This window comes from Anabrus simplex, chromosome 1 (genome assembly GCF_040414725.1).
Source record: "Anabrus simplex isolate iqAnaSimp1 chromosome 1, ASM4041472v1, whole genome shotgun sequence".
NCBI lineage: Eukaryota > Metazoa > Arthropoda > Insecta > Orthoptera > Tettigoniidae > Anabrus > Anabrus simplex.
The window spans coordinates 1,719,177,027-1,719,192,998 of NC_090265.1; the positions used below are offsets into that span (position 1 = coordinate 1,719,177,027).

The 15,972-nt window shown below is 38.0% G+C and overlaps 1 protein-coding gene across 1 annotated transcript in view; it reads left to right on the top strand.

Moving 5' to 3' along the window:
• The window catches only part of Ccdc114 (Coiled-coil domain containing protein 114), a 96,274-nt gene that overhangs the window by 65,605 nt on the left and 14,697 nt on the right, over nt 1-15,972 (top strand). Inside the window, exon 11 of the mRNA XM_067140567.2 lies at nt 15,676-15,856. Within this exon, the coding sequence (XP_066996668.2) occupies nt 15,676-15,856 (181 nt within the window). The remainder of the gene's footprint in view (nt 1-15,675; nt 15,857-15,972) is intronic.

Genomic DNA, 15,972 nt, shown 5'->3' on the forward strand with positions numbered 1-15,972 from the left:
TGTTCATAACATAGGAGCTAAACCTACGTATTATCGGAGTAACTCCAAGAGCTATCTAGATGTAAGTGTACGTAGTTCTTCGCTTCTTCCATTTATATTTGACTGGAAAGTAAGTGACTTGTCAGCACTCTTGGATCATGCATTGATAATGTTAAAATCAACAGCAGAAATACCCACAATTAATGCTTCCAATTACTTAACGAGAATATATAAGATGAGAAATGTCAAATGGAGCTATTTTCAATTTGGAGCTAAAAGAAACCTCCAAAATATACAACAAGAAATATAATCCTGTAATACAGCAAGTGAACTAGACCAGGCTGTTGATAAGTTAAACAACATTATAATTAAAATTGCAGAAGGCAATTTACCTAAACTATCTCAGAAACCTGTTAAAAACTTCTGGAGGAATGAAGAACTTACAATTATTCGGAAACGTGTACTAGCCTGCCAGGGACGATATAAGCGCTGTAAATGCCCACTTCTATGGCAGAGATATGAAGAAATATATTTGACGACAAAGGAAGAGTACAAAAACTTAATAACAAAACAAAAATTAAATAGCTGGAAAGAATTTTGTTCAATTCCAACCAAGAGTAACCTGTGGGGACTTGTGTACAGGTTATCACAGAAGCCTATAAACTTAAACAATAACCTTTCTTCCACTGAGACTGAAAACGGCTTTACAACTTCCTTTTCTGATACTGCCACTGCCTTAATCAATGCCTTCTTCCCAGAAGATGCAGAAGACACGAATTTACAGAAAATCATCAGGGCTTTCTCAGAAGTTGCTCCTGACACTGCTGATGATGAACCATTCTCACAGCAAGAAGTCGAACGCATTATCCTCTTATAAAATTACAAGAAAGCTCCAGGTTGGGATGGTATATCAGCTAATATAATTAAAAACATTCACTTCTGTTTCCCATCTCTGTTCACTCTCCTTTTCAACAAATGTTTATCCTTAAATGTATTTTTTTCCTCCTGGAAACTTGCAATGGTTAAAATAATACCCAAAGATTTCTCCACCGTACCCACTGTTAAATCCTTCAGACCTATCTGCCTATTAACAGTACTTAGAAAGATTTTGGAGAAGTTACTGATTGATCGAGTGATGTACCATCTGCATAGTCACAATCTCCTAAGCCAAAAGCAATATGGATTCACGCCTCAGAAGTCAGCTGAGGACGCCGTCTTTGATGTAGTTAGATGGATCCAACAAATCTTTTCACTGCAGAGGGTAGCTATTTTAATCTCTCTGGATATAACAGGTGCTTTCGATAATGCCTGGTGGCCAAAAATTTTATCCCAGTTAAAAACAAAATGATGTCCCAGAAATTTATATAAGATAATACAGGGTGATTAATTTGAAAGTTCATAGCGGAGTGCCGAGGATTAGGCGTGCTGGGAAGTGGAGACAGCGAGCGCAGTGCCCGCCATGACAAGCAGGCATAGGCGGCTCAAAGAAGCGGCATGATTACGCCTATAGAAACTAAACGAAACTGAACTCACTGGCTACATAGATGCTTTGGAAAAATAAGTAAATGAATAAACAAATAAAATCAACTAGGAAATTAAACTGAACTCGCCAGTAATAAATAAATAAATAAATAAATAAATAAATAAATAAATAAATAAATAAATAAATAAATAAGCAAACAAATAAATAAATCAACTAGGAAATTAAACTGAACTCACCAATATTTACAGATGATGCTGAAAGTGATCTTCAGCTGCAATGCAAGCTTCATATCTTGTGATGAGATTTCGAAACACACTTTGTAGTTCATGGACACCGATAGAACACACAATGTTTCTAATTTCAGTTTTTAATTTTTCTTCAGTTTGAGGATTATTCCTGTAAACTTTTCCTTTAAGATTTCCCCATAGATAAAAATCACATGTGCTTAAATCAGGCAAACAAGGGGGCCATAAGCCTTTACTGATGATTTGATCATATGAGCCGTTGCACTATCCTGCTGGAAATAGCCGTACCTTTTCTCTTCTTCAGTCAGTTCAGCAAAAAATGGTTCCAAAATGTTGTGAGTATTATGGTCAGAAGTAATCGTGTCCTGAAAAAATATCAGACTGATAATTCGTTGGGCAATGATAGCGCACCACACACCCACCTTCACATCGTGCAGAGGTCTCAGCTGTAAAATGTGCAGGTTGTCTGTATCCCAAATTCTATTGTTCTCTGAATTTACATATCCACTCAAATGAAACCAGCTTCGTCGCTCATAAAAAGAAAGTTCGGATCTACAATACCGTCGTGGACACTTCATTAGCCAATTGCAAAATCGTATTCTTGCGTTGAAATCTGTAGGCAGTATGTTATGGACTGAATGAGTCCGATAAGATCGTAAATGTAACAATTTTGTTGCATTACGTGCTGAAGAAGGTGAAATACCACTTTCCTGAGGTACTCTCCAAAGCGACTTATGTGGACTGACTTGGAGTCTTGCCTGTATATCTTCTAACCTCTCCCGTGTGAGAGCTGTTCTCCTTCGCTTCTTTTTCTTATTGCTTATGGAACCAGTACTATGCCACTTGTAAACGAGCTGATGCACATAACGTTTTGATGGTACTGTCGCACCGGGAAATTGTCTACGGAATTTTCGAAGGCACCTTTTAAATGGTTTCTTCTTCTTGTGCAAATAACACTCGACCAAAACTATTCTTTGCTCTGTAGTATATTTAACCATCGTGATAATAACCTCACAACACACCTTAAAAGTCCAATAATATCTAGCAAACTGAGCGACAGAGTGCTAAACAGCTGTGTGCTGGCAGTGAACACTTCTTATTTCGCCAGCGTTGACAGAAGCCATATGACACTCGTTCAGTACTTTCCACGGCATGCGAGGAGAAGTCTGAACACTTAAATTATTCTCCCTGTACAAGTGTACTTTCAAAATAGAAAAATTACACTTAAAATTGGAACTGCAGCCAGTACCAAACATGTAGTCAAGGGATGTCCATAGGGATCCAGTTGCAGCCCTGGATTTTTGAACATTTTGTATGATGACCTCCTGCAGCAGCCTCTCATTGCCTACGCCGATGATGCCCTTCTTCTAATTGAAGCTGACAATGTACAGGAGCTCAATGCACGTGCAAATGCAACCATTGATATCTTCCACAATTGGGGGAGACCAGTAAACTCCAGTTCAATCCAACAAAGACCAAAGCTATGGTAATCTCTAGAAGAAAGAAAGTGAAAAATCCAAAAATAATGATGAATGGTCACAGAATAACCTTAGAAGATCATCTCCTGTATTTAGGGGTTATGCTAGATAAACACCTCACTTTTAGGGCTCATTTTCACAGGCTGAAAACCAAAGCCAGTAAATTCATACAAGGTATAACTGGTGCCTGCAGGCCTTCATGGGGACTCAATTCTGATGTACTGTGAGTAATCTATAACACAGCCTTTATACCTTTGATCTTATACTGTGCCTCTTCATTCTGCTTTGTACTGGAAAAGAAATGGGCTCAAAACAATTTAATGCAACTTCAAAGAGCATATGCTCTTGGAATTTCCCACGCCTACCACACAACGTCCACTGATGCTGCACTTAATATTGCAGGAATTGAACCATTATTTTTGACTGCAATTTGTAGGGCTGAGCTTGCTTTACTCAAGAAAAATAGAATCTCATCAGTGCCCATTATCAAGATCACCGTGGAGGAACAGAGCAATTATTTTCAATCTGGACATCCTAATATCTTTAAGAAACTTGTCAGCGATAGTTGCTCAAGCTTTCATGACTCTATGATATATACAGATGGCTCATGCATACTGGACAATGATGAACATGACCAATTTGGATGTGCCTTCATGGTATATGAAAACGATCTTGAAATATTTTCACAACAACATAAGATTTATTCAGACTGTTCAGTTTTGCAAGCTGAACTTTGGACTATAAAGTCAGCACTTAACTGGTGCATAGATAATGGCAAAAATGCAAAGGTATATATTGACTCACAAGCAGCACTAAACACAATAAATGACAAGTGTAATTTAAATCCAATAGCTGCTGATATAAGATCCATAATCCAGAATGGCCCCCACGTGTGTTTATGTTGGGTTCGAGGACACACGGGGACAATTGGAAATGAGAAAGCAGACCTGTTAGCAAAAGAAGCTGCAAAATCTGCGATGGAAGTATACGATAAAACTCCAATATGTTACCTGAAAAGGAAGCTTAGAAATCACGCATCTCTTCAGTGAAGTAACATCTGGACCACAAGCACAAAAGGATCCGTAACGAGAGAACTGTTCTTTCCTAAAATCCAGCATCGATTCCAGTGCAAAGTGCTTGTGGTTAATTTTGTGCTTACACAATTTCTGTCTGGCCAAGGCAAATTTAAATCATATTTTGAGCGATTTAACATCAGTGTCTCAGATGATTACTTATGCTGTTGTTGATCCTCTCAAACAGTGCAGCATTTAAGTTTTGATTGTCCTGCTTTCAAAAGAACAAGATATACCCTAGTATGTCACCTGAACTTTTGTGACACTGAATTGAACACACCTCTATTTCATATATTTAAAAAACAATGTTGTTATGATTTTTTTTTTTTTTTTTTTTTACGTTTATCCACTGCATCTTTAATAAGCTTTCATCATAATGTCAATCTGTTGCAAATTTTATATAATTTTTAAACTACAGCCCTAATATGCTTTTGCACAATAGGGCTCCCTTCTATTTTCATTGGAAATTCATTAATAATAATAATAATAATAATAATAATAATAATAATAATAATAATAATAATAATAATAATAATAATATCTAAATTAAAAGTAAATAACACTTGTAAGCCCATTAACTTCTGTGTTTGAAGTTGTTCTTCTTCTGGTGCTGCCTTCTCACAGAACATCAGCAACCATCATGGAGGAATTATTCTTAGTTTGTGTTTCCTATATCAGAGTGACTGTACCTGTGTAGGCTGAGGATAGGGCATGGACGATGTATGCACTCTTACCTCCTAAAGAACTTGTGTCCATTTCACCTTAATGAAATCATATTTTGCTTTTTTTTTTTTTTACCTCATTTTCAAATTCATTTGTTGAATAAATTATTTTATTTCATTTTCATTTTTTTGTTTCCATTTAGTTTGGCAGCTTTACTTCCTCTTAAAACAAAAATCACCACCACTGTCTCTTAGTGAATGCAAATATAACACAAGAAGTCTGTACCTTATTTAGAGCATGGCTGGTATATTCTCTAAGAGTTAGTGAGACGATAACAAACATCAGAAAACTCTAGTTGTCTTACCCTGCACTTGTTATTACAAAACTGAAGTAGTTTCTCCCTCTTGTGAGGTCAGGAAGAGCAGAACAGGAACTGGGGTGTGTCTGTGTATCCTTACTCTTTTTGTTGTTGTTTATATTTGTCCTTTTCCCTCCTCTCTGTTCTTTCCTACTATTGTGTTTGAATGAAATCTTGTCATCTGTATTCCACTGATGTTTTATTCTTGTTAAAGTTTTACTAATGTTTGTCCTTTTCCCTCCTCTCTGTTCTTTCCTACTATTGTGTCTGAATGAAATCTTGTCATCTGTATTCCACTGATGTTTTATTCTTGTTAAAGTTTTACTAATATTTGTCTTTTTCCCTTCCTGCTTCTCAGGGATAATGAATGAGGTACAGTAGTGCATGCTCTTATAACTTTAAATTCTTCTCTTCCATTTAATTGACAGAGTTACTCTATTTACGTTTGGCTATTCTATTTTAGTAGATGTTCGGTAGATGCAGAGTGGGTCTCGGCGCATAAGTGACCACGGCTGGTCTGAGGTCCAACAGCTCTGCGCTCTGACCGGCCAATCGAGCAGAGGAGGGGTGGCCATGATTTTACCATGACTCTACACCTCTGCATTCGGAGACGGGACAGGGCTGGCCCCAAACGTCGGCTGCCCTGAGAGTGGTTTTATGTGGTTTTCCATTCTCCTGCACTAAGGCGAATGCCGGGCAGTTCCTAGAATAGGCCACAGCCGCCATTCCCCTCACCTTCTCCGAGCATCTCCTTCTTCACCGTAACAAATCTCCTGGCCTGAGAGATGGCGTCACCATCTAAGAGGCCCGTCTCCCCCTTCAGGGGAGAAATTAAAACATTTTAGTAATAGCAGTAGTTTAGTAAATATTCACACTAGGCTTTTCAGGAAGTTGTCTCATCGATTGACTCTACAACGGCAATACAGGCATTGTTCTCAAACAATAAAGATACATACCTTAGGCTAAGGGCTCAGGGAAAAAGCTGTTGTATTCCAGTTGGACAGTTGGACATTGGCTAAGAAAGGCACCAACAGACATACAAAGAAGACACCACCTCAAATACAGTCACTGTAAACATTTTTGGCTCGGAAGGCAACAATAATGTACAATGAAGCAGTTGTTGGATAGTCTAATAATAAAAAAGGAAGAATATCCATGAAAAGTGGGAAGAAAACCCAGGAAGAAAGCAGTAACAAATTTTAGACTTGGGACTGAACCTGGATGCCTTGCTGTGTACTCAAAAAGAATTAGCATTTGTAGAGATGATGATAACCTTTTGAGAAGATGCTGTGTCAAAAAACGAGGTGAAATTCTTTAACTTATGCAGTGAACTTTGCTCTCCGTCTTTAGAAGAAAATCTCATCTGTTTACGAGGAAGACTTCTATAAGAACGAAAGTTTGAATTTATGAATGCTTTACCATTGGTCTGTTGTAAGTGGTACTCTCGTTCGTCACCAGATTGCTGACTGTGCAATAGGCTTCCGAGTAGGAGGTGACGACAGTCTTAACTCCAATAAAGATGTTCCTTATTCCATCGTATGTGTGTTGCAAATAAAACAGCAAGGTCATCAGACAAATAAAGTATGAGTAGTTCAGAAGAAATATGTAAAAATAAAATGATTAAAGAAAAGAAAGTGCAATGTAAGACTAACAGGACCTTGCTCGATAAGCTCTTTGTGTGACTGAAACAGAATTTGTAAGCAAATAATAGATGCTGCTGAACTGTCTAATCCATTTTAATAGTTTAGACTCCCATACACAGATATGACATTCAGAACACGATGATTCAGGATCATATAACATTGCAAAAAATGGAAGCCCCCACACTGGCATAGTATTTTCAAGAGTACGATATTATTGCAGTAGGTGTATCGCCTCAGTAAACAGTCATTGATCTGTCCTTGGAAGAAGTTTTACTTCTGACAGTCACCCTTGGTGAACCCCATTAAATTTGGTTTATGGTGTGAGTTACTGTGGTCACATCCTAGTTTGTGGACCATGGCAACAGATGAGTGGCCCAGGAAAGTCGGGATACCAGTTGCTATAGAATAGGAGTGGATATCTCGGACATATTCTGAGTCATGGCTTTCTTTGTGCTCAGGCAGCTAGGACTATGCAATCCAGCATCCTGCTTCACAGAATTTACTGAGCTCAGAGTATTTTAAGTGACCTTGAATCTATAGGAGTAACGGAGCCCCACTTTAATTTGACAGGTGACGGACTCCTTATATACAACTTGGTGAAAGAAATGGAATTTGATGGGGAGCTATCAATATTAATGGGGCTTATGGAAGGAAGAAAGTAGAACTGGCTGAGTTAGCAAAGATAATGTGTCTGGATGTGTTAGAAGTTAATGATAATATTTGGGTAAAGGGAGATAACGAGGAAGAGATAAGGAGATTATAAAATGGGGTAGGAATGTTTATCAGCAATACTACTGCATACAACCATAGTTTCTGTTCGGCACGTAAATGTGCAGATGATGTGGGTAGATTTAGCAGTTGAAGGAATTAGTACAAGAATTGTCACAGACTATTCATCATATGAGGGTGTTGATGAGGATAAATTTGACAAGTTTTATGAAGCACAGAGTGACATCATATTCAGGGTCAATTGCAAGGATAGGATAGGACTAATGGGCGATTTCAATGTGAGAGTTAGAAATAAAACTGAAGGATATGTTGGGTAAATGTGGGGAAGATATGGAAGCTAAAAGGAATGCAAAGCCTTTACGGGAGTTGTGTGCTAGTATGGGATTGGCAGTTATGAATATGTTCTTCATGTATAAGGCTATTCACTGCTACACATGGGAGAGTGACAGCAGATCCATAGTAGACTATATCATAACTAACTTTGTTTCTAGGATATCTATTAAGAATGTGCGGACCAGGCGAGTTGGCTGTGCGGTCTGGGGCACGCGGCTGTGCGCTTGCATCCGGGAGATAGTGGGTTCGAATCCCACTGTCGGCAGCCCTGAAGATGGTTTTCCATGGTTTCCCATTTTCACACCAGGCAAATCCTGGGGCTGTACCTTAATTAAGGCCACAGCTGCTTCCTTCCAACTCCTAGGCCTATCCCATCACCGCCATAAGACCTATCTGTGTCGGTGCAACGTAAAGCAACTAGCAAAAAAAATAAAAAGAAGAATGTGTGGGTATTCCAGGGATTTTTCAATAATACAGGCCTCTGTTGGGTTTGTAGTGAACTAAGAGTAGAAAATCTCCAGGATAAGAAAATTATACAGAAGTACATGGATATGATTAGTGAAAATTTGCAAACAATAGACACTCACCATATAGAAAGAGAACGGGTGGCATACAGGGGTGCTGTAGTAGAAACAGCAAGAAATGCCTAGGAAGAACTTCGTGTAAAGATGGGGGAAAATGAACATCTTGGTAGATGTAAAAAGAAGGTAGTCATGATAATAAGCTTTTGGGCTTTTGCTGTGTCAGAAAACAAGGTGAAGTTCTTTACATTTCGCAGAGAACTTCGCTCCGCATCTTCAGAAAAAAGTCTCATCTGTTAGAGCTGAAGATGGAAAGAAAAGTGTGTAGCAGAAAAAACAAGAAAAATGAGTGAGTCAGGCAGGGAGAAAGAGGGATGTACTACAATGAGGTTGAAGTGTTTGGTGTGGGTAAGAGCTCGAACATTTTGGAACATGACATCATGGACTCAGCTACTGCTGACTTGTCTGGCTGGTTGAGACAGATATTTCATTGGTTATCTTTGATACGAGTACCAACGGACCAACATTTTGTACACCCCAAGGTGAAATAGTGGGGAAAATCTGACCTTGCTTTTAGGTAAAAGTTCCCTGTGAAACATAAAGAATTTCATCTTGTTTTCTGATATGCGTATGACCCAGAAAGGTAAATTCGTGATTGCTTTGGAAAATTTAGAAATTTATCTTGCACAGAAAAATAATTTTGATTCAAGTTTAAATGAAAAACGTACAGATAAAAATCCATTATTTAACACGTTGACTGCCAGGACACATAGCAAGAAATGTCCCGGTGGCCAAAGCATTTTTTGTTCTAGGCATGTAGTAAATAAGCAGTAAAGCAAAATTCAAAGTGATATTTCACTTAAGTGTTCAACGTACGTACGAAATACAATAAAAATTCCCAGCACCCCGAGGTACCGCCGTGGCCCCACAGAAAAGTTCACTGCATGGTTTTGCCTAGACAGCCAGAGTGGTACTAGAAGCTTTGCATTGCTTGATAGTACACACTGTAGATAACAAAGCGTGCCACGATTTGTTTACTACCGCTTAGGACTACAATCGCAAGGCACTCATTGTTTTACAGTAGGATGTGTGTGAAACACTTGCAAGATATTTCTAAGTTATTTTACCAGTGAACGGAGAGGTTAGTTATAAAAATGAAGCCGTTTTCTTCTTGAACTCAGAAGATAATGACGCTAGCCCTTCAGTATGATAATTCTGGTAAGTAGTGTCCACGTCAAACTGATCTGTTACATTTTGCAACACAAAAATCTCTTCACCAAATTAAATTTGAAATATATTTATTTCCTTTTTACTCCTTGCTAAATGCTCAATGGTAATGTAAAATGTTGCTATGTTGGCAACGAATTTTGTCAATTTAGAAAATGTAAATATGCTCATGTTTACGCTATATTCATTGCGATAAGCATAGAAATCAGCTCACGTATGGGTGCAACAACTTGGAAGGAATCAGTGTGGTCTATTGATTCGGTAAGCATAAACTTGGGGTGAAAATGGGAAATTACAGAAAACCATAATCAGGTTTCACGACAGTAGGATTCAAACCCATAATCTCCACAATCTTGAACTTGCGAGTTAGCAAACCCGGCACACTTAAGCACATGGCTAAACTGATTGGACAAATACTCACATATTGCCAATAAAAGGAAGCTGGATTAATAAAAAATACAGACTATATTTTGGAAACCAAGCACGCCAGGATTTCCTCCGAGGCCATAGCGGTACGCTAGCATAGCGAATTCAACAGCTCAGTGGTCCACCAGCCCGGCAGGGAAAGTCATATAGCAACACCTGTCAGCGGTACTTTGTACCGCCGTGGCCTCATGAGATACTCACTCAGCGGTACAATGTACCACTCTCGCAGCCAATGTGTTAAATTAGCATTTAACCCTTAAATGTGCAATTTATTATTTCTTTCAAACATTATCGTTTTTTATTTCAAAAGTAATATATTATCAGAAAAATATTTTAAATATATTTATGTCAAAATAAATATTTTTTATTTATTTGGATCAGTGAATATGTTACGAATTATGCTTGTTTTACATACCGGTTCCTGTATATCTGTGCTTTATTGACTACCAAAAGGCCTTTGATACTGTCAAATGGAACCATCTTTGGTAAATTTTGGATGACATGGGTTTGCCACTCCATTTGATTGATCTCCTCAAGTCCTTGTATAAGGAAAATACAGCCACTGTAAAGATTCAAAACAAACAGTCCAAGCAGTTTCGTACAAGGGCTGGAGTTCACCAGGGATGTATCCTGTCACCGTTACTTTTCAATATCTATGGTGAATATGCAATGTTCGAATCCCACTATCGGCAGCCCTGAAAATGGTTTTCTGTGGTTTCCCATTTTCACACCAAGCAAATGCTGGGGCTGTACCTTAATTAAGGCCATGGCCGCTTCCTTCCAACTCCTAGGCCTTTCCTATCCCATTGTCGCCATAAGACCTATTTGTGTCGGTGTGACGTAAAGCCCCTAGCAAAAAAAAATATGCAATGAGAACTGCATTAGATGGCTGGGACAAAGGGTTTTCCACTGGGGGATGCAAGATCAACAACTTGAGATTTGCTGATGAAACCACCTTGATAGCATCATCTGAAGAGGAGTTGACAGAGCTCATCAAGAGAGTAGAGGAAGCAAGCCTAGAAATTGGATTACGCCTAAATCGACAGAAAACCAAAGTCATGATTGTTGATCGTAAGAACAACAACAGTCCACATATCAAACAGATTGGAGGGTGTGAAGTTGTACATCAGTTTGTATACCTAGGCTCCTTACTATCCAATTCTGGTGGTTCCAAAGATGAAATAAAGCGAAGAATTGAAGTAGCAAAGATAGCAATGATCCGTCTGCGGAAGATCTGGAAAGATAACAACATCACCATTAAGACAAAAAAGAAGCTCGTTGAATCTCTAGTCTTCTCAGTCTTCTTGTATGGCGCAGAGACGTGGACCATCCTCAAACGTGATCGTGAATGGAGATAAAGCTTTGAAATGTGGTGCTGGAGGAAAATGTTAAGGATTCCTTGGACAGCTCATCGCACGAACACATCAATCCTGAACCAACTTCAGATAAAAGTTTGTCTATCGTGTAAGGTCTCTCAGCGGATTGTACGCTACTTTGGACATATAATGCGCCGAGATGGTAGTCTTCAAAAGCTGATTGTTGAGGGCAAAGTCCAGGGAACCAGACAACGAGGATGAATACAAACGCGATGGATTGACATGGTGAACAGCCCCCTACAGTGTTCTCTCAGAGTAACCACATTGAAAGCTTTAGGTAGGGAAGAATGGCAGAATATGGTTCATCGGCTAGAGGGCTGAATATTATGATAGTCACGACGCCTCAGTTATGAGGCAAAACGAAGAAGAAGAAGAAGAAGAAGAATATGCAAAGCTGTACGATTACTGTAGGTACTGCCACATTAAAGTCTTAGGTTTGTCCTTGCTCACAAATTCTCTGAGGTGAACAATATTTTAATTGTTTTACATTAGCTGTGTAACGTATACACCACTCCAGTTGATTAGCAAGAAAAATCATAGGCCTAAAATAAAAAATTGTTGATTTTTTTGCAACATTAAAAACACCTAGCCAGTTTGTATGCAAGGCAGAAGTAAATGCACACTTCGAACCTCGTAAAGCAGATATAACTAGCAAGTAAATTCTCCTTTGCACATATGCAATGCTGTGCATTTAAGGGTTAATCATTCAGAGAAGAAAAGAGAAAAAAAAGGGAAAAAATAAGATTTGAAGATCCTGAGTTTATTTAATAAGTGATTCTCATTTAATATCATTTTAATATTGAATATTTTATGTGATAGTATCCTAATGTAGCATTAATAATGGTTGTTCATTGATATTATAAATTGTGATATAATACTTCTTTAAATTTAGGCTAAACAAATGAAAATTGTTATATTGTTTCTTATTCTTTGATGCTGTAATTAAGTTAGACTTTGATGATCGCTGATGAAGAAAATGTTTATTGTTCTTGAAACATGTTTGATGAATAAATAGTTTCATTAACATAAAGTGTATTGACAAGGCGAATTCTACCGTACAGTAATATTATTTAAATAGTTTTTAATATTTTATACAGAAAGAATGCAATGATATGCTCCTACAGATACAACTTGATTTCTCCTTGTTCGTTCCTTTCTATTACTCTCAGTTTCCTAAGTACAATTTGCAATCACAAAAGAAACACATGACGAACAGGTTTGCTGCTCTGTTTCATAGTACGTGGCATCTCATTTCATTAGAAACTGCAAGTAACATCCAATTGGTGAGTTAGTTACTAGAAAAATGTTTTCAGTTGCTTTGTTTTGATCATTCTGAGCATTTGGTTGTTTGGACACAGGTTTTATTAAGAAGGATTGCCAACTTAAATAACTAAAAAAATAGTAAACTCGTGTCCTCATACCAGGGTAGTGCAGATCTTTTCAATTAAGGTGAGCTGCACATACCATTTTAACCAAATACCAGCCCTCCTGCCATCCTTAAATGTCTGGTAGTACCAGAATTGAACCCGGGCCCCAAATGATGGCAGCTAATAACACTAACCGTTAAGCTACGGAGGTGGACACTTTAATAGCTGAAAACTGAGGACACATCTGAAATAGCTTTAAAAAGAAAAAATGTAGGTCAAGGAGATTGAGGATAGCTAATGACAGAGCCCAGTGTGGTCCTTTACTGTATTTACTATTAAAGGATACAATGGATGTAAGCATATCGTTGCTGCCGGGACAAAACCTCCTCTGTGAAATATTTTAGCTTAGAACTTTGGCTGGTAAGGTTCTGTCATTTAAGGTGCAATATTGTGTCAGGATTGTCAAGGCACTCTCGCTCTTCATAATGTATGTGCTGCGGGTCACTATATCTCCAAAAATATTATCACATAGGGGGTTTTGTCCCAGCAATGACGACATGCAGCATTACAGTGGCTCAGCAACTCAACTCATTCTTGACTACATTATGAAATCTGCCATGAAAAAACCATATCTTTGTACATTTAGGTGTCCCCTCAAAGTAGTGGTAGGATGCAAGACAATTTTTTAAAAGAAACGTAAACAGAATGGCTGACAACAGGGTGGATCATGGGAGACTAGTGGCAAAAATGAGTGCAGTTGAACTAGACAAAAGAGTGACTGAATGGATGGCTATATTTCTAGAAAATAGAAGGCAAATCTTTATCTGACCCTGTAATAATTAAGAGGGGAATTCCTCAAGGCAGTATTATTGGACCTTTATGTTTTCTTATATGTATAAATGATATGAGGAAAGGAGTGGAATCAGAGGTAAGGCTTTTTGCGGATGATGTTATTCTGTATAGAGTAATAAATAAGTTACAAGATTGTGAGCAACTGCAACGTGACCTCGATAATGTTGTGAGATGGACAGCAGGCAATTGTATGATGATAAACGAGGTTAAAAGTCAAGTTGTGAGTTTCTCAAATAGGAAAAGTCCTCTCAGTTTTAATTACTGCGTTGATGGGGTGAAAGTTTCTTTTGGGGATCATTGTAAGTACCTAGGTGTTAATATAAGGAAAGATCTTAATTGGGGTAATCATGTAAATATTATTGTAAATAAAGGATACAGACCTCTGCACATGGTTATCAGGGTATTTAGGGGTTGTAGTAAGAATGTAAATTAGAGGGCATATAAGTCTGTGGTAAGACACCAACTAGAGTATGGTTCCGGTGTGTGGGACCCTCACCATGATTAATTTATTCAAGAACTGGAAAAAATCCAAAGAAAAACAGCTTGATTTGTTGTGGGTGATTTCCGATAAAATAGTAGCATTATAAAACTGTTGCAAAGTTTGGGCTGGGATGACTTTGGAGAAAGGAGACGAGCTGCTTGACTACGTGGTATGTACACAGCAATTATAATCAGAAGTATTTCTTGTCCACCTATTCAATACAAATCACCTTTTTGGTGTTTACACTTTCATAGAATTAATTTCTCTAAGGAACATGTTTCGCTCTTATAAAGAGCATCTTCAGCCTAAATCTTAAAATGATGTTCTTGAACAGTCATAAACATATTAAACAGTCAATAGTCAATATTAAAATTACAGTAGTCTAAAAACCAAATTACATCTAAAAAACAACATTAAAGCTGTTCTTAAATACGTGATAACATGAACAAATAAAATTATTACAATGTCAATTTAAAACTTTGTGTTTGAAACTATTATTGAATCCTCGTCTTAAGAACAGTGTAAAGACCAAAAAGGTGATTTGTATTGAATAGGTGGACAAGAAATACTTCTTATTATAATTATTGCAGTGTATAACATCATTCAATATGGAATAACCATGAGGATAATGACCTACGTGGTATGTTCCGAGCTGTCAGGGGAGAGATGGGGTGGAATAAGTTTGAGTGGTGTCTTTAAAAGAAGGAAAGATCACAATATGAAGAGAAAGCTGGAATTCAAGAGGACAAATTGGGGCAAATCTTTGTTTATAAGAAGGTGAGTTAGGGATTGGAATAACTTACCAAGGGAGATTTTCAATAAATTTCCAATTTCTTTGCAATCATTTAAGAAAAGACTAGGAAAGCAACAGTAGGGAGAATCTGCCACCTGGGCGACCGCCTTAAATGCAGATCAGTAGTGACTGAGTTTTTAGAATTCTTCCGGCCGATGACCTTCAATGATAGGCCCCTTAAAACAACAAGAATCATCATCATTTACAATTCTTCTATTTTATGTCTATCCCTTAGTCCTGTTTCCTGGTTTAGGGTCAGTTGAGATGAAATTGTATGTTATGTTTTTACGGCCAGATGCCCTTCCTGACACCAACCTTAGTTGAGGAGCTAATGAAGATGAAATGAACGATGGTGAATGAAATTGGGTACGAAGGTTGAAGGAATCAGCTGTGGCCTATGAATAGGAACTGCCCCGGCATTTACCTGGAAGTGAAAATGTGAAACCACAAAAAACCATTGTCAGGATAGCCGACGGTGGGGTTCGAACCCGCTTGTCTCCCAAACGTAGAACTTCGTCCCATAGCCATAGTGCATTAACATGCGCAGACACTGTGTTTGGTAATCCTTCCATTCAGTGAGTAATTGTATTAGTGAAGAAGTACTTAGTAGACATACTAACTGATGGCTGTACAACACTACCTTTGCAGTTGTATGGAGCTGCAGGTACTGGAGAACATGAACAAAGAAGTCATATCATCTCCCTTCACAGATGAAAAAATAAAGGAGAAACTGGCTGAGCTGAACTTAGAGGCTCAGTTGCATGCTTTCCTTGAAGTAAGAAGCCAAGCACAAGACATAAGCTCCCAAAACATCATGACCAACAGAGCTGTAAGTACCTATTTTCTTTGACACAAGCTTTCTAGAGAATGAGGTGTAGAGAAAAGATATTTTTCAAGAAGGAAATAACAGGCAGTATAATAATAGAATGGTGATGTGGTTTTAGG